General features: G+C 40.0%; 1 protein-coding gene across 1 annotated transcript in view; it reads left to right on the forward strand.

The window, feature by feature from the left end:
* ADARB1 (adenosine deaminase RNA specific B1) overlaps window positions 1–15,716 on the forward strand; it is a 159,448-nt gene that overhangs the window by 117,814 nt on the left and 25,918 nt on the right. The window contains exons 3-5 of the mRNA XM_040357421.1: window positions 227–253; window positions 6,186–6,260; window positions 12,669–13,597. Of these exons, the coding sequence (XP_040213355.1) occupies window positions 244–253; window positions 6,186–6,260; window positions 12,669–13,597 (1,014 nt within the window). The 5' untranslated portion in view covers window positions 227–243. The remainder of the gene's footprint in view (window positions 1–226; window positions 254–6,185; window positions 6,261–12,668; window positions 13,598–15,716) is intronic.

Genomic DNA, 15,716 nt, shown 5'->3' on the forward strand with positions numbered 1-15,716 from the left:
ACAACCCACATCCATTTTGTTTTTTAGTTTGAGTTTTTGTCAAGTGAAAGGTATGCTGCTGGTCTGCTTACATAATTAATTAAGACTAGAAACCGAAACCATATGTAATGTTTGCCAAACGAAAAGCTTTGTGATGCCACATTGTCAGTTTTCAAATGTGATGTTAAACGTGTAACCCAGTCTATACCAACTAACGTGCTGATTTTTTTTTCTTTTCCCTCCCTAGGCATCACCACGAAAGCAATGGCTGGAGGTAGGAATTTTATCTTGTGTTTTATTAGTTAAAATAAGTAGCTAGTTGTATAGATTTTTGTTTTTTTGGGAAGATCAATTTAATCGGGATTCCACCCGCGAATTTTTTTTTGTAAGTCAGCAGCTACTAACAGTGTAGCTGCTGACTTTTATTAAGGCCACTTACCTGTCCAGTCGCCTGCGATGTTGGTCCCCCGACGGCTCGGTCCTGGCGCCTCCATCCTTACTAAGGGAAACAGGTAGTGAAGCCTTACGGCTTCACTGCCCGTTTCCTACTGTGCATGCGCGACTCGCACGGCACTTTGTGAATGGGAGGCAGAAGAGCTACTTTCGCATAGCAACCGCCCTTTCAGGTGAGTATACATTTTTATTTTAGGATTTTTAGTGATAAAAAAAAAAAAACGGGTGGAACTCCACTTCAACACAATTGGTCTAGAGGCTCTTGGACTTTAATTATTAGTCCACCAACAGGTTGTCCAGTATGTCCCCACATATATTTTGCTGGACTGTCAAAATCTTCACCATCCCCACTAGTGTTTTTTAGTTATCAGTATGACCATCTGCTGCGCCTACTACGCTGACTCACGCCCTTTATCCCGAAAGAGGACATTGCAGTCGTGGTGGGAACAATCATCAATTCCAGACTCTACTACACAAATGCCCTCTATCTAGGACTCCCCAAACACCAAATCACTTGTCTGCAAGTCTTTCAAAATATGGCCGCTCGACTAGTGACTGGAAAAAAACCATGGGAATCAATCTCACCTTCACTGAGATCCCTTCATTGGTTGCCAGTAAAAGACAGAATCACTTTCACTCTGTCTAATACATAAGTGTATTCAAGGCAACGCCCCCCAATATCTATGCAAAAAAATAAAGGCCCATAACCCCAATCGCATTCTGCGATCCACCAATCAAAACTTACTCCAGATACCCAAAGCCAGATACAAGTCCAAAGGAGATCGAAGATTTGCAGTCCAGGGACCTCGCCTGTGGAATGCACTACCAACCACCATCTGACTGGAGTCGGACCACTTGGCCTTCAGGAGAAAGATTAAAACCCATCTCTTCTGAGGTCAAGGGGTTTCCTTACCCATGAAATGGATACAGCGCCCAGAGGCGATTCAGTTCGCATGTGTTGCGCTTTACAAGTCTCTCACTCACTCACTTCTAAAGTGATTTTTTTTTTTTTTTTGCTAAGAAAAGTCCTAGCTGAAAGAAAATAAGTATTTTCTCATATTCTCATGTTATATAAAGGGCCAATCCCAAATACACAATACTAGCTACAACTAGTGAGATTTTGTCTGTTTTCATCAAAATATAGGTTTGAGGTATGGTTGTTTACAATGTTACTTACACATTATCTGAAGCAGCAAGTTGATTTCTCCACATCAATTTCATGTTCAATGATATAGAGAATCTGCATTCTCTTATAAAAAAATATTTAGAGATCTAGTCCAATCCCACATAGTTTCTCCCAAAGAATACAGTACACTCGGTTCAAAACCACTGTTCTTGTTTTCCTCCTCTTCCTTTGGAGTTTTCATGCAACTTTGATTTTTTGTAGGGTGTTTGGATTTAAAATGTTATGTACGGTAGTAGGTTAACAAATCTATTTTGGGCCTCATGCACACTGGACATTTTTACAACTGACCTAGGGGGCGTCTGGCTTTTTTTTTAAAACCCCCTGCCTCTAAACTTTCCAGCATGTTTAGCCAAGTTGTCCATGCACAGAGTTTTAGCAGAAAAAATGCTTGACCCTGCTAAACGCGCTTGAAAAATGCAGCTTTTAGCGCTGAAAAATGCAGCTTTTAGCGCTGAAAAATGCAGCTTTTAGCGCTGATTTTCTCCTGGCAGGAGAGAGGGTTTTATGAAGCTTTTATGAAGCTTTATAGTGCATTTTTTAACTGTAAATAATCAAATGTAGTTGTAGCGCTCACCCCCGAAGGAGCCGCTGGATAATTTGGAGATTGGCGTATTAAGTTACCAAGTTCTCTTGTCTAGGGGTACAACTTGTGAGTGTGGATAGGGAGCAAATGTTCAGACAAGTGTGAGTTTCCAATGCTTTATTCCAAGGCCAATATAGCCAACATCAATATGGCACACAATAGGAAAAAAGGGTTGATGAGCAAAGAGAAAAAACTGCAGTATCAGGCCTTGGATATCAAGAACATGGAGAGCAAGCCTGCTCTCCGCATAGACAGACAGTTCAAACGTCGCCACTTCCGCCGGAGTAGGTAAAGTGCCCCTGGACAGGTGATTAACGTGAGCCTGGCAGCCAGAAGGTCACTTGCAAATAGTCACTGGGAGGAAAACCGGGCCTCTGCACAGGCCTGGCATATATTCAAATATGGTTAAATGGTAGAACTAGCGAATCCTCCCAGTAAGTCTAATTCAGGGTCACCAATAGACAGCTGAAATGTACCTGTCATGTGGTGTGGTGACCAGATCCCCGATGACACGTCCAGACCTCGCAGACAACCTCTGTATCTAGTCTCTCCCAAGCAAAACCTCCCATCGTACAGCTCCCAGCTTAGGATCTGGGACCCAGCGAGCCGCTGGGGTCCCTCTCAGCATCAAGGTGAGATTTCGGTAGGTGCGTAGCTCCGGCCAGGCAGGCCTCGATGGCGGGGCCCATGGATGCGCGCACCCTGAAGGTGGATGCCGCACCTGGGACTCAGGCCCCGCGTAGAACAGAACCACTCTTGGCGGTCGCCACAGATATACCCCCCGCCAGCATGCCTGAAAAGGGAAAACCCCTCTGATTGGCTGCTGTAGAAAGATAGGTCCGTCAGAACCCCTCTAGCGCCAACTGTCGCCCAGGGGTGATAACACACCCCTGGCACGCAGACTGGCCCACGAGGCAGTACCAAACTGGCAACAGCATAAACTAAACAATTTGTGAGTGGGAGCAACTTAAATGATGGAAGTTGGGGAAAAAATTGTTTTTTTCTACATGCCGAAAAATGATCATGTGTACGTGGCATAAGATGAGAAGGCACTACAAGCCACTGAAGAATTGAGTACCCAAGAGACCTTTTTTGTCTTTTAGCAGCTTCCTGTACATCCAAAACATATCTCGCAGCATATACACCAAGTGCGACAAGTTAATCATACTTGTCTTTGTTTCCATAGGAAGGCTTCTAAGGACTCTCCAAGTAATTATGGGATATGATCTTCATTTGCTTTAAATATATGTTTGTGCATATATTTTAACTGGAGTAAAGTATTTTTGAGCTGGCAGGCAGCCCATCAATTTATAATTTCAGTTGCAAACTTTGTATATATTCCATGATGTGGTGATCGCATATCGACAGAGTGTCTCTAAAGTGCAGCTTGTGGCCTCATTTGGACTGCTAGCCTTGATCTAGCCCACAGCTAGGGTCAGTGTCATATTCTGAATGTGTTCATATTGGGTATTCCGGTCATCTGAGGCACAGTCACTTCTGTAAGCCTAATGCCGCAAACACACAATCTGAGTTTCAGATGGAAAAAGTCCGGACTTTTTTCATCGGAAATTCCGACCGTGTGTATGCTCTATCGGAGAAATTCCATTGGAATTCCGATACATGCTATCGGAGTTTAGATATAGAACATGTTCTATTTTACTCGATTTCCGATGTGCTTTTGGCTGGGAAAAAGCATGATCGTGTGTACACGGCATTAGAGTGGGAGGGATCCGATGGGGACTTTCCACAAAGGAAAGACACGATTAACTACTTGCCGACCTGCCACCGTCGTTTCACGGCGGCAGGTTGGCTCCCGCAGGCCACTGAAAATTGTAATCGATTAATTTCATAATCGATTAGTTGTCGATTAATCGATTAGTTGTTTTGGCCCTTATAAATATATTATATATATATATATATATTATATATATATATATATATATATATATAACATTTTGCAGCTTTATACTTACCTAGGTGGATGCAGCATCATCTGTCCCCCAGCGCCTCTACTGAGGAACTGAACATCGTTGATCGCTCATAGTGCTTGGGTTAAACCATTTTGCATGTGTCCAATGCCTCATTCCAGTCTCCGTCCTCAAGGTTCCCTAGATCAGGGTTGTGAAGGTTTTTAGTTTGATTTTGGGTGGTCAAGTGTTACCAACTGACACGCTACGGGAACACATCCCTGTGATCTTGAAAGAAGGAAAAGAGACGGCCCCATGTTTAAACTACCACCCGATCGCTCTCCAAATGTCGCTTTTAAAGGCCTTTACTACATTTCTACTGCTCAGATGCTTGACTCTCCAAGAAGTCCTCTACCCTGATCAAGTGAACTTTATGCCCAACAAAGAGGCGAAATATGACCACACAAAGGTGCTTGACATCCACTTGGCTCATTTCCACAAGGTTCCTTTTTGCTTTCTGCTGATGAAGAGAACTTTTGACAGAGTGGATTGGATTTTCCTGAAGGAGTTGCTTGCACATATTGGAGTAGGGACAAACTTTAGTAAGTAGATGAATAACATTTACTCCGCTCCTATGGCAGCAGTAAGGGGGAATGAGGCAACTTCACCTTCATTTTCCATTTGCATCAGAATTGAGCTTATGTCGATTGTGATGAAGGGCCCTACAAAGTGTCTGTTAACTTAAAGTGGTTGTAAACCCTCATGGTTGTTTTTTTTTCCACCTTAATGCATAGGATGCATTCAGGTAAAAGAGGGTTTACAACCCCCTTTAAGTTACCAGACAGACACTTTTGCAGGGCCTTCATCACAATCGACATAAGGCTCATTTAAAATAACGCATCAAAATTGTACATGCGCTTAGTCAGAGCAAAAGTATAGTAAAACACAGCTTTGAAAATAAATAAAGGCAAAAACCCAAGTATGTCTACACATCTATCGATCTACAGCTCAAATCATGGCCATCCCCATTTAAAATGCCCCAGAGAGTTACCGATAGAGTAGAACAAAGAGTAAAGTAAGCATGGAGAAATGCAGGGTCCAGAACTCTACACTCGAAAAACTGGGTTGGGTTAGAATAATTGGCACTGTATGTTGTATTTTTTAGTTGTAACCGCTTAACATTTTGGTGGTTTTTGATGTAAAACCAAAAATAAATTGGGTAACAGGTGGCTTGTAAAATAGTGACCTGAGGGGGGTATATGTAACTTTGTGCTGTATTGTATTGTCAGGGAGCACTGTCTTGAATTTGGTAGTCAATATGGATACTGAAAATGTGCAAATTAGTTTATTAAAATCCAGTCTTGGCTTGAGAAGTAGCTGAAAGGCTTGATGGTCATGTTCAGCTGTCGGGAGAGATTGTACTTTTTGACGTTATTCTGAACACGTGTAAGCAGATCTAATTGGTTTAAAATTTTAGAATGCTGCGTCAGGATTGTTGTGAAGGCAGGCAAGGTGTTAAGTTTAATATCATATAAATGTATTCATCGTGTATACAAAGCGAGGAATTTTTTTCTTATCTCACTTCCCTTGTTTGGTAATTATGGGGAAAAATGTCAGCTGTACATATTTCAAACAGAATTGCTACTTGCTCAATTTATGCAAGAACAGATTTGTAAGCATAATAATTTGAAATGTTCTTTCATGCTGCCAAACATTAACTTATTAAATGTTAAATAATGCCTTATCTGCAAAAACCACAGGTCTTCCCACACAGTACATTTAAACAATCGTTTCTGTTTGCTTGTTTAATATATTTACAACATAATCATAGCTATGAATGATGGCTGGGGCATGAAGTAAGGCTTGTGGTGAGGCTAAAATATTAAGGCCGTTACCTAGGAAAATCATTTCAGATTCAAAACTGGAATTCCGTCGGGTACCAGAAATCATATTTTTGTGTGTTTTTTTTTTTTTTTTTTTTTTATATTGAGTTTTAGCTAATTATGCAAGTAATTATAATTTTGTCATGTATGTATAGACACTCCATATACCAGCTAATTATTTGATCTTGTTTTAGAGAGGGGCACCCTTCGCCAATCTAGAAAGCAACAAAAGTATTTCACCATGGATGTGGATGATGAAGAAAACATGAGTAAGATACTGTTAATTGATGTTGCATGTCTTTTGGCATTTTTTCCCGGCAGCAACCATATTAAATGACCGTGTACACTATTTAATTTAGCTTGCAGCATAGTTTGTTTTTTGAGAATGCTGTCCCTAAATTAACCAATATGTAATTTCTATCATTGGGTAGTGATCATTTTCAAATTCTTTCTCAATTGGCTATTTGTATGTGAGGTGCAGAAATCGGCATGTTGACCAAATCACTAAGATTAAACTGCCTAGAACTGTTAGGTTTTAATCTGAAAAGGCTGAGACCTTCATTAAGAGAAAATCGACAAATCAGAACATCTATTGAAAAGATTCCTGTCTTTAGCAATGTATTTTGAACAAGGTTTGTATATTTGCAACCTCTGCGCCGGCAGGCATCCTGGGCAGCCAACTGAGACCATTTTTTGAAAGGTCTGGGACCAATTTACCACTATATTTGAGACTGATCTCTTCAAACAAAGTGCACAATTAAGAATTGGTTGGGCAGCTGAGGTAAGATTATTTCCCATCAAGCTGAAGCCTTATATACTGTGGTAAATCGGTCTCGTGAATCTTTTGTGTTGCCTTCCTGTTTGACAGACTTGATGTTAAAATATCCATCAGTCACACCCAATCACTGTCTGAATTGCTCACACATGTCATTGCATATACTAGTATATACTTTTATTTTGCGTATACTTGCACATTTACCTTAATTCCTAAAAACTAACATTTTTTTAAAAGCATGTACTGTATTTATTGGTGTATAACACTCACTTTTTTACCCTGAAAATAGAGGGTAAACTGTGCCTGTGTGTTATACGCAGGGGGCTTTTTTTCCTGAAACTTCCCTCTTAAAGTTAGGGGGCGTGTTATACGATTGTGCGTGTTATATGCCGATAAATACGGTAAATTCCTTTTTAACTACTTTCCACTAACCATTGCTGTTTTTTTCAGAAGTACTTTTTTTTTATTCCTATTGTACTTGTGTTTACTGGTTTGGCTAGAAACTATATTGGAATATTTCTAGAACAGCCTTTTATTAGTCTCTTATCTGTATCCTAAAAACAGTGGTTATATCCATGAACCCTTAGAATGCATTAAAGGGGTTGTAAAAGTTCGTTTTTTTTATTTTTTAAATAGGTTCCTTTAAGCTAGTGTGTAAGGAAAATACTGCGTATATGAAGTGAACAAACAAGAAAATATTTAAAAATAATGATACAAAGACAAAAAGTGACGTGCAACAGCTGCTGCAACTATATATGCAAGATACACACACTGAAACAAATAAGAATTGCAAATCACCTGGAAAAAAAAAATATTTTTACATGGGTTGCCTACATTCGGGAGATCTAGCAAGGAGTCCCCACGTGGAAGAAATAGCACAGTAACCATTGAGAGACCCTGGGCAGGGACCAGGGTTAACAGCCACAGGCGAATGATCTCCATAATAAGAGATCCACGCAAGTCGGTAAGGAGATTAGATAAAGTTCCTCCACCTCTTATTACAAATCTCTTGGCACTTCTTCTTGGGTGTTAATTCGTCTTGAAGTCACGGCTATTTTTACCTCAAATAGACTATTTGTTTGTTTATTGGAACATCATTAATCATTCATCCAATGAATATTTATTTACAGCATTAGTGTATTTGCGTAATATTCATAGAATTAGCAATTACGGTTATATCAGTTTTTCTACCTTGGGTACACATACGCTCACAGCTGACCTCTGTCGATTATTTTATATAATCCCCTTCTCACTTAGAATCACTTTATTATTGATCATTAATATGAGATATCACTAGTGCAACGCATCGCAGCTTTAATTTCTTATCCTTTAGGCTAGTGCATTGTTGGTTCACTTACCTTTTTCCTTCGATTTCCCTTCTAATTTTTTTATTTTCTTTGTCTGAATTTCTCACTTCCTGTTCCTCCTCAGTAAGCTGTTCTGGCTGACTAACCCCAGCCAGAATGGCTCGGCTGATGGGGGCAAGCTTACTGATAAGAAACAGGAAGTGAGAAATTCAGACAAAGAAAAAAACATTTAGAAGGGAAATCGAAGGAAAGGGTAAGTGAACCAACAATGCACTAGCTTAAAGGAACCTATTTGGATGATAAAATACGAACCTTTACAACCCCTTTAAAGCGACTGCTACAGAAATAAACTTCTATATTTATGCATAAAGTGTGGGCACCTAAAGAGGTGTACACACATACCTGTAGCAGCCTCCAAAAACCATGTTACAACTAATTTGACAGCTGTTCTGATGTCTTGATGTACAAGCTTCAGCACCCCCTCACTTCTGAGGCAGCTCATAATAGTAATGGGCCACTAAGAATGGGTAGGATTCAGGATGTGAGGCAAGCTCAGACCCTGCTTGCTAGGTCCTAACTTTTGACCTTGGCAATCTGTAATACCCTGCTGTTGTGACATCAATTTAGAATTGAAGGCTATTTGTTTTTTTTTTAGACTGTTTTTTTATCTACCCTCTGTCCCATTGGGGAGATTTCATTTTGTTACTGTCCTATAGCCCAAACAGGAAGTGAGAGAGTCCCTGGTTGTCACTAAGGTGACCAGAATGCCCATTGGCATATTTCTTCCTGTTCTGGCGGCAGCCCAAAATTTGGGGTTTTCTTTCACTTCTACTTTCATTGATAAACAAATGGGGTTTTCTCCCAAATGGCAGCAGAGACGGTATTAAAAAAGTGTTCTAATCCCTCCTCACACATCAAAAACGAAATAAAAAATTTGCCTTTAGACATTTCTATACTTTAACAGCTTCTAGCAGTTTTATTTAAAAAATGTTCCTTTTTTAGGGCTGCTTCTCATGTTATTTTAAACATTTATGCTCTACTTCTGGACAAAGCTGTGCAGATTTTTACAGTTGGTGTTCTTGATTTATCATTATTTTCTTCATGAACTATTTTGGATACATTTATTGTTTTTATACTATAAGCTAAAAGCTGAACTCCAGGAATTCAGCCACGTGTAGAATGTTCTAGATTAATATGGTTTAAAGTGGTTGTAACCCTAAAAAATAGATCCTGTTCAATTATAGCAGATTAGACAGCACAAGCACTGTGCTGTTTAATCTGCCCCTTTTATAAGCTATAAAAAATCACTGCTGATCCATGATTACCGTTACCAGTTTGTGCCTTCGTCATGCGCTGCTCTCCCCTCTCCCTCCCTGTCATCTACTGTGTGTGTGTGTGTGAGTGAGTGATCCATGTCTCCCCCCCCCCCCCCCTTTTTCCAACTACTACTAGTAGCTGGCAGTAAAGTTAAATGAATATTACTGCCAGCCCCTTGTTTTATTAAGCCATAACACACTGTGTACCTGTTTGTGTAAAACGATGCCTGTAATTACCTTATTCCTGATCTGGCTGGTCACGTGACCTCCATCCGCTCTCCTCCTCCAATCTAAGGTCTACAGCGGGAGGTGCTAAGCAGCCAGCAAAGATCACGTGACCTCCCTGGCTAATGGCAGAGGGGATCTCAGCCCCTCCCGCTGTAGCCCTTAGATGGGAGGAGTGCAGCCAGAGGTGATTGTAGATGTAGTAACTTCAGGCATCGTTTTACACAAACGTGCACAGTGTGTTATGGCTTGGTAAAACAGAGGGGCTGGCAGTGATTTTTTTATACTTAACCGATTTACGTCCAATGAGGTGCGTGCCCACCTCATGGATCTCTCTTTAATTCACAATTGATATTTTTACCGGGCTCCAGGAGCATAGCTATCCTTGTATGTTAGCACTTTGATGCTGGAGCCTCTGTTCCAACCCCCCCCCCCCTCTTCTGCTGCCCAGTCGCAGAGCAATTTGTATAATGGAATTACATTTAAAATCTACAAAGAATTCTGTAAATAAACGACAGAGGAGGGGCAGCAAAGATGTGTGAGAAGACAGGGTCTCGCCTAGAGTGCTGGGAGCATAGCAATAGTTGTGCTCCATAAAACTGTTGTAAATTAAAGGATATGTCCATAAGGTGGCATTCTCCTGGATGGACCTAAATCATTTTAAGCCAACACATTTTACAACCTAGCAAAAATTTGGGCTTCAGCTTTATTTGCCAACTGAACTCTGTAAAATGTTGGTACATTCCATGTGCAATGGAAGAATACGTGTTCAGTCTTCCCGTTTTTATTTAGCACATACTGCAGCTGTTGCAACCAGAACAAGGTAGTTCCACGACTTTCTCACCTCCCATCCTATTCTTGGACAATCGGCATCTGCCTTTCAATGGAGATTGGATTAAGGCGTGTGCTACTTGTGTATATGTAAATAGTGGCTTGTCGTGGCAATGTGACCAATTCCTACTAGCTATGGTAAAACAGACTGCCCTCTGCTGTCACCCTGGATGCAGCCTGTGATGTCACCAGCACATGCACTCTTAAGGTCTGGCATACTTTGCTGGACCTTCAGAGCTTTGTGTTGAAACCAAGGGCTCCCGTGCGCAGGAGTGGCGTCATAGCGGATGCGGCCAATCGCACAGCCAGAGCACGCATACCCGGAAGAAAGGCTAAGGTAAGATGGCCCTCTCATCGGTGACGTCACACTGCTGGAAGGCTTCATTCCAAGGTAAGCATTTCATATTGTGCTAGTATGCACATTCTAGCACATTATGCAATTGCCTTACAGGTGTGGGGTTTTTTTCAGCTGTGGTTTTTACTGCTTTAAAGGGGTTGTAAATGTTCGTGTTTTATTTTCTAAATAGTTTTTTTTAAGCTACTGCATTGTTTGTTTACTTGCCTTTTCCTTTGATTTCACTTCTGAATGTTTTTTTTTTTCTTTGTTTGAATTTCTCACTTCCTGTTTCTCCTCCGTAAGCTTTCCACCATCATCCGAGGGGTGGAAAATCATTTAGAACAGCTTACTGAACAGCTTACTGAGGAAGAACAGGAAGTGAGAAATTCAGACAAAGAAAACAAAGAAAAAAAACATTTAGAAGGGAAATTGAAGGAAAAGGTAAGCGAACCAACAATGCACTAGCTTAAAGTAACCTATTTAGAAAATAAAAACAAACCTTTACAACCCCTTTAACTAGAGCTTATTTATACCTCCCCTCCAGAGGTTGCATCCATTGCCTGAGCCTGACATTTCAATTGAAATGTTAGGGACAGTTTCTTTGTCTCAATTGCCTGACCTCCCACATTTCACTCCTTTTGAAGGTAAGTGTGCATTGAAACAGTTGACAGGCCAACAATGATCAAACTTCATAGTAAACTTTAACCTTTGCCTCAGTAACAGCAGTTGACATATCTATCTTGGCAAGTTTCTTTTAAAGCTCTCCAATCCACCAATATACTACATTTAGTTTAATACTCATGTACCCACAGAAAATATTATGGTTTGTTAATCTTCCTTGCACAAAATAATTTTTTTAGATAATCATCATTTTTTTTTTCTCTCTTGAATAAGGTTGGATGTGTTTTTTTTGTTTTTTTTATTATTTGAATTCTGATCATGAGAATTTTATAGCTTTACTAGCCAAGTACTGTTATTTAGCAGTCAGTCAAATTCTCCCTTTATTCCAGTTCTGTATGAGAGTTGGTACGACAAAGGATAACTATTTAAACAAGACCCAAGAAGCAAAGAACATGTCTAAGATTTAAATCAGCAGTGATATTTTCTCATTTCAAAGTTTTTCTTTTTTTGTTTTTGTTTTTTCTTTTCTCTTTGGTCTGTTGAGCGCCGAAAGGAGTAACCTATCGAGCTTTTGCTGGAGGATGTTATAAATGAAAATTTAGCAACCATTCCGTCAGCTTTGTTAGCTGAGTTAAGTGGTGTGTGTTTGCTCTAATAGGAGAATTGTTCCAGGGTTTGGAACACTTGGTTTCTGTTAGTCAGATTTATTAAGTGAAAGAGGACCTCAAAGTTTCATTTATCTGTCAAACATTTCCCCCTTCAGTTTTCTCCTAATGTTATTTACAAAATGTCGATCTTTCAGATTACAATTTTTGCTGTAAGCGATTACATTTAATTAGATCATTTCCAAAGTGGTTTCTATTTTCTTGTCACTTGCCTTATTTACTGTGATTTTATATAAAGAAAACTGGCAAACTTAGTTAAACTTTATTTTCAGTTCTTTTTCAGTATGATTGAGTTTTCCCAATCCTAGTTTTTATGTTTTTAAATTTAACTTATTGGTAAGTTTTACCTGCTGTCAGTATAGACTCCTTACAGAATTTGTATGTGAAATGGCTTCTTACAGAGAACAATGAAAGTGTTCAAAGATGTAAAGTTTAATCTTTTGTTAGATATTGGTTGAATGTTAAATGGCAACTAATATTTGCCATGAGTAGGTATTCTGTGACCACACATCACTGAACCAGTGACAAAGATAGATAAATTTTGCATTTACAAGATCCTGCAACGAAGGCGTTGTAAGTTACTCTTTCTGGGCACCACAGGTTCAAGCAGCACAGATGTTAAAGAAAATCGTAACGTGGATGGAGTATCAGCAAAGGATGGGAATGGCCAAACTACCGGGGAGGGGGCCCATCTCTCCAATGGGGGTGAGGGAAGCAACAGAAAAAGACCATTGGAGGAAGGCAATAATGGACATTCCAAGTTCCGTCCAAAGAAGAGGAAGAAAACTCCAGGACCTGTGTTGCCAAAGAACGCTCTCATGCAGCTGAATGAAATAAAGCCTGGCTTGCAGTATAAACTTCTCTCTCAGTCTGGACCAGTCCATGCACCTGTTTTTATCATGACTGTTGATGTTAATGGACAAGCTTTTGAGGGTTCAGGGCCAACAAAGAAGAAAGCCAAGCTTCATGCAGCTGAAAAGGCTTTACGGTCCTTTGTTCAGTTTCCAAATGCGTCAGAGGCCCACATTGCTATGGGGAGAACGCTGCCTGTAAACACTGATTTCACTTCTGACCAAGCTGACTTTGCTGACACACTGTTTAATGGATTTGAGAAGCCAGAACAGTCTGACCATGCATTTTTCTTGGGATCTAATGGAAACGAAACTTTTAATTCATCAATTGACTACAGCATGACAGTGGTTGTATCTGGTAATCTAGTCCAGTCTCCCCTTCCCACCCCATCTCTTTTTCCACCAGCAAGTGGAAAGAATCCTGTAATGATTTTAAATGAACTGCGGCCTGGTCTGAAGTATGACTTTGTCTCAGAAAGTGGGGAAAGTCATGCTAAGAACTTTGTCATGTCAGTCACGGTGGACAATCAGACATTTGAGGGTTCTGGAAGAAACAAGAAGCTTGCTAAAGCACGGGCTGCTCAGTCAGCTTTGGCATTACTCTTTAACTTGCAGCTGGATCAGACCCCCTCCCGACAGCCTATTCCAAGTGAAGGACTTCAACTGCATTTACCTCAGGTAAGAGGAAGTACTAAGGCTTTTACTGTTTTACTCATTGCATACAACCTGAACATTTAACACTTTTACACAACCTACCAATTCATTATTGCATTTTGTTACTTAATGTTGAAAGTAGATGGGCCCATCCATTAAACATGCTTTTTGAGTTTCTAAGAATTTCCATAGCACTGCATATTAAGCACCCCCGAGGAAGACATCCAAATGTTTGCTTTCACTACCAAGGGAAGGTATTTTTACAATTTCACTGCTCAAACATTTCAGGTAGATATTGAATTCAGCAATGTGTAGGCCTCCTTCCTTCCTTTTTATTTTATTTTTTATACTATAGACTCACTACTTAAATATGTAAACTAAATCGATATAAATGAGAAGTGTTATGTCTGCTCATTCTGTAAACTTAGGTTTTGGGTAACAGTAGAAAACAATGTAAATATACAAACCATGGGAAATTGGCTGAGATGGAAATATTTCAGGATAAATCCACACTAGAGAAATCTACAAGAGGTGTATCGGTGTTTTAACAGAAGTATTATAATGTTGCAAGCCATACATTGATCAAAAGTCAAAACAATTGCAAAATTTTTTTGTGTACAAACTGTTTACAGATATTGTAAAACAGCAAATATTACAATACTGTATATAAACATTTTAGTATTCAACATAAAGTATGACTGTCTTTAGCATACCAAAATATCATTATATAGAGAAACCGTATGTGTTTTTACATATAATATAGCAGAAACCGAAAAAAACCTAAACCTAAAATAAGGCATATAGTTCTATAACAGATCTTATCTTAAAATTTGTTGGATTTTCCAAAAGCATTTAGGGGAACTTTATACTCGATACAAGCCAGGGTTTTTTCTTTACCTGTGGAGGTGGTGGTGAGCAGTAACGACTAGGCCTCACTTTGCAATATCCTAGTAACATCCGTGAGTATTCCAGTCAGGCTTCAGGTGGTATGTAACTGACCTGCACCTAGAGCAAGGAGAATTTTTCGACTTTAGTCAGAGCTGTACAGTTTTTTTTTCCTAATGGTGCAGGGACACATTAGAAGCCCAGCAAGAGCACAATGGCAGCTGAAGGCACCCAAAGTGCCCCCACACCAAATCCAGTGAGCAAGCTATAAAAGAATGCCTACCACCCCAAATTATAACTAGGTTTTCAAGTAAGGCGAACATGGGAGGGTATTGCACAGTACAGGTTTCCCAGTACACTTGACCAGCTATCCACTTCACTGTCCTGTTCTGCACAGTGTATCTGGGCTGGTGGCCATCTTGGTAGAGGCAGAGCTATGTTTCCTCATGTCATAGCTTCTATCAAGGATGACAGTGAGCAGTCAGTAATGACATTGCTGAGCCTCATGCAACTTAGCAGTCAAAGGAATTGTTGGCCCTTTAATGGTTTAAAAAGCCAATTTCCATGGGGTGTACATTTCCACCTGACCTGTATATCTACAAAGTGTTTTTTTTTTTTTTTTAAACCAGTAATACTGTACATGACTTTATTTTTTTTTGTAACTGGTTTATAGAGAAGTGATTGTCAACAGCTAAAAAAGCAGCCCCTGAAATAACCAAAGGGCCACAAATAATGTTCAGTGCATGTAATGCTTAAGACTGTTTGAAACTGCAGATCAAGATGGAGCAAATGAGGGTCAGAGTTTATGGTATGTGCTTCAGAAGACCATATGAAACTGGAAACGTGTTATATGAGGCTAGTAGAGAGCAATGCTCTTACCCTAATCGATGTTCTTACTGCAGATTGCTGAGGGCCATGCCAAAGAGATGCAGGTTTGGCACCAAGGATTTGGAGTCCCATTTTTGAAAGCAGAATCTTTCTATAGGTACACCTATTTATTACAGGAATTGTTATAACCCAGACAATTGATGCAGTGGCCCTTTTCGGGAGCTTGCGTGGTGTTTTTTTAGGTCAAAAAGGAAAAACATGTTTCCGGGCGCTTTGGAAGTGCTGCCCATTCATTTTAATGGGCTGGGGCGTTTTGGGAGCGCTTCCAAGCCGCCCCAAAGATGCTGTTTGCGGGACTTTTTTTAACGCCCCGCAAGGGCACCTCCCGAGTTTAAAAGCACTCATTGCACTGATTGGGAGGCAGTTTTCA

Source organism: Rana temporaria, chromosome 6 (assembly GCF_905171775.1).
Source record: "Rana temporaria chromosome 6, aRanTem1.1, whole genome shotgun sequence".
In the NCBI taxonomy this organism is placed as follows: domain Eukaryota; kingdom Metazoa; phylum Chordata; class Amphibia; order Anura; family Ranidae; genus Rana; species Rana temporaria.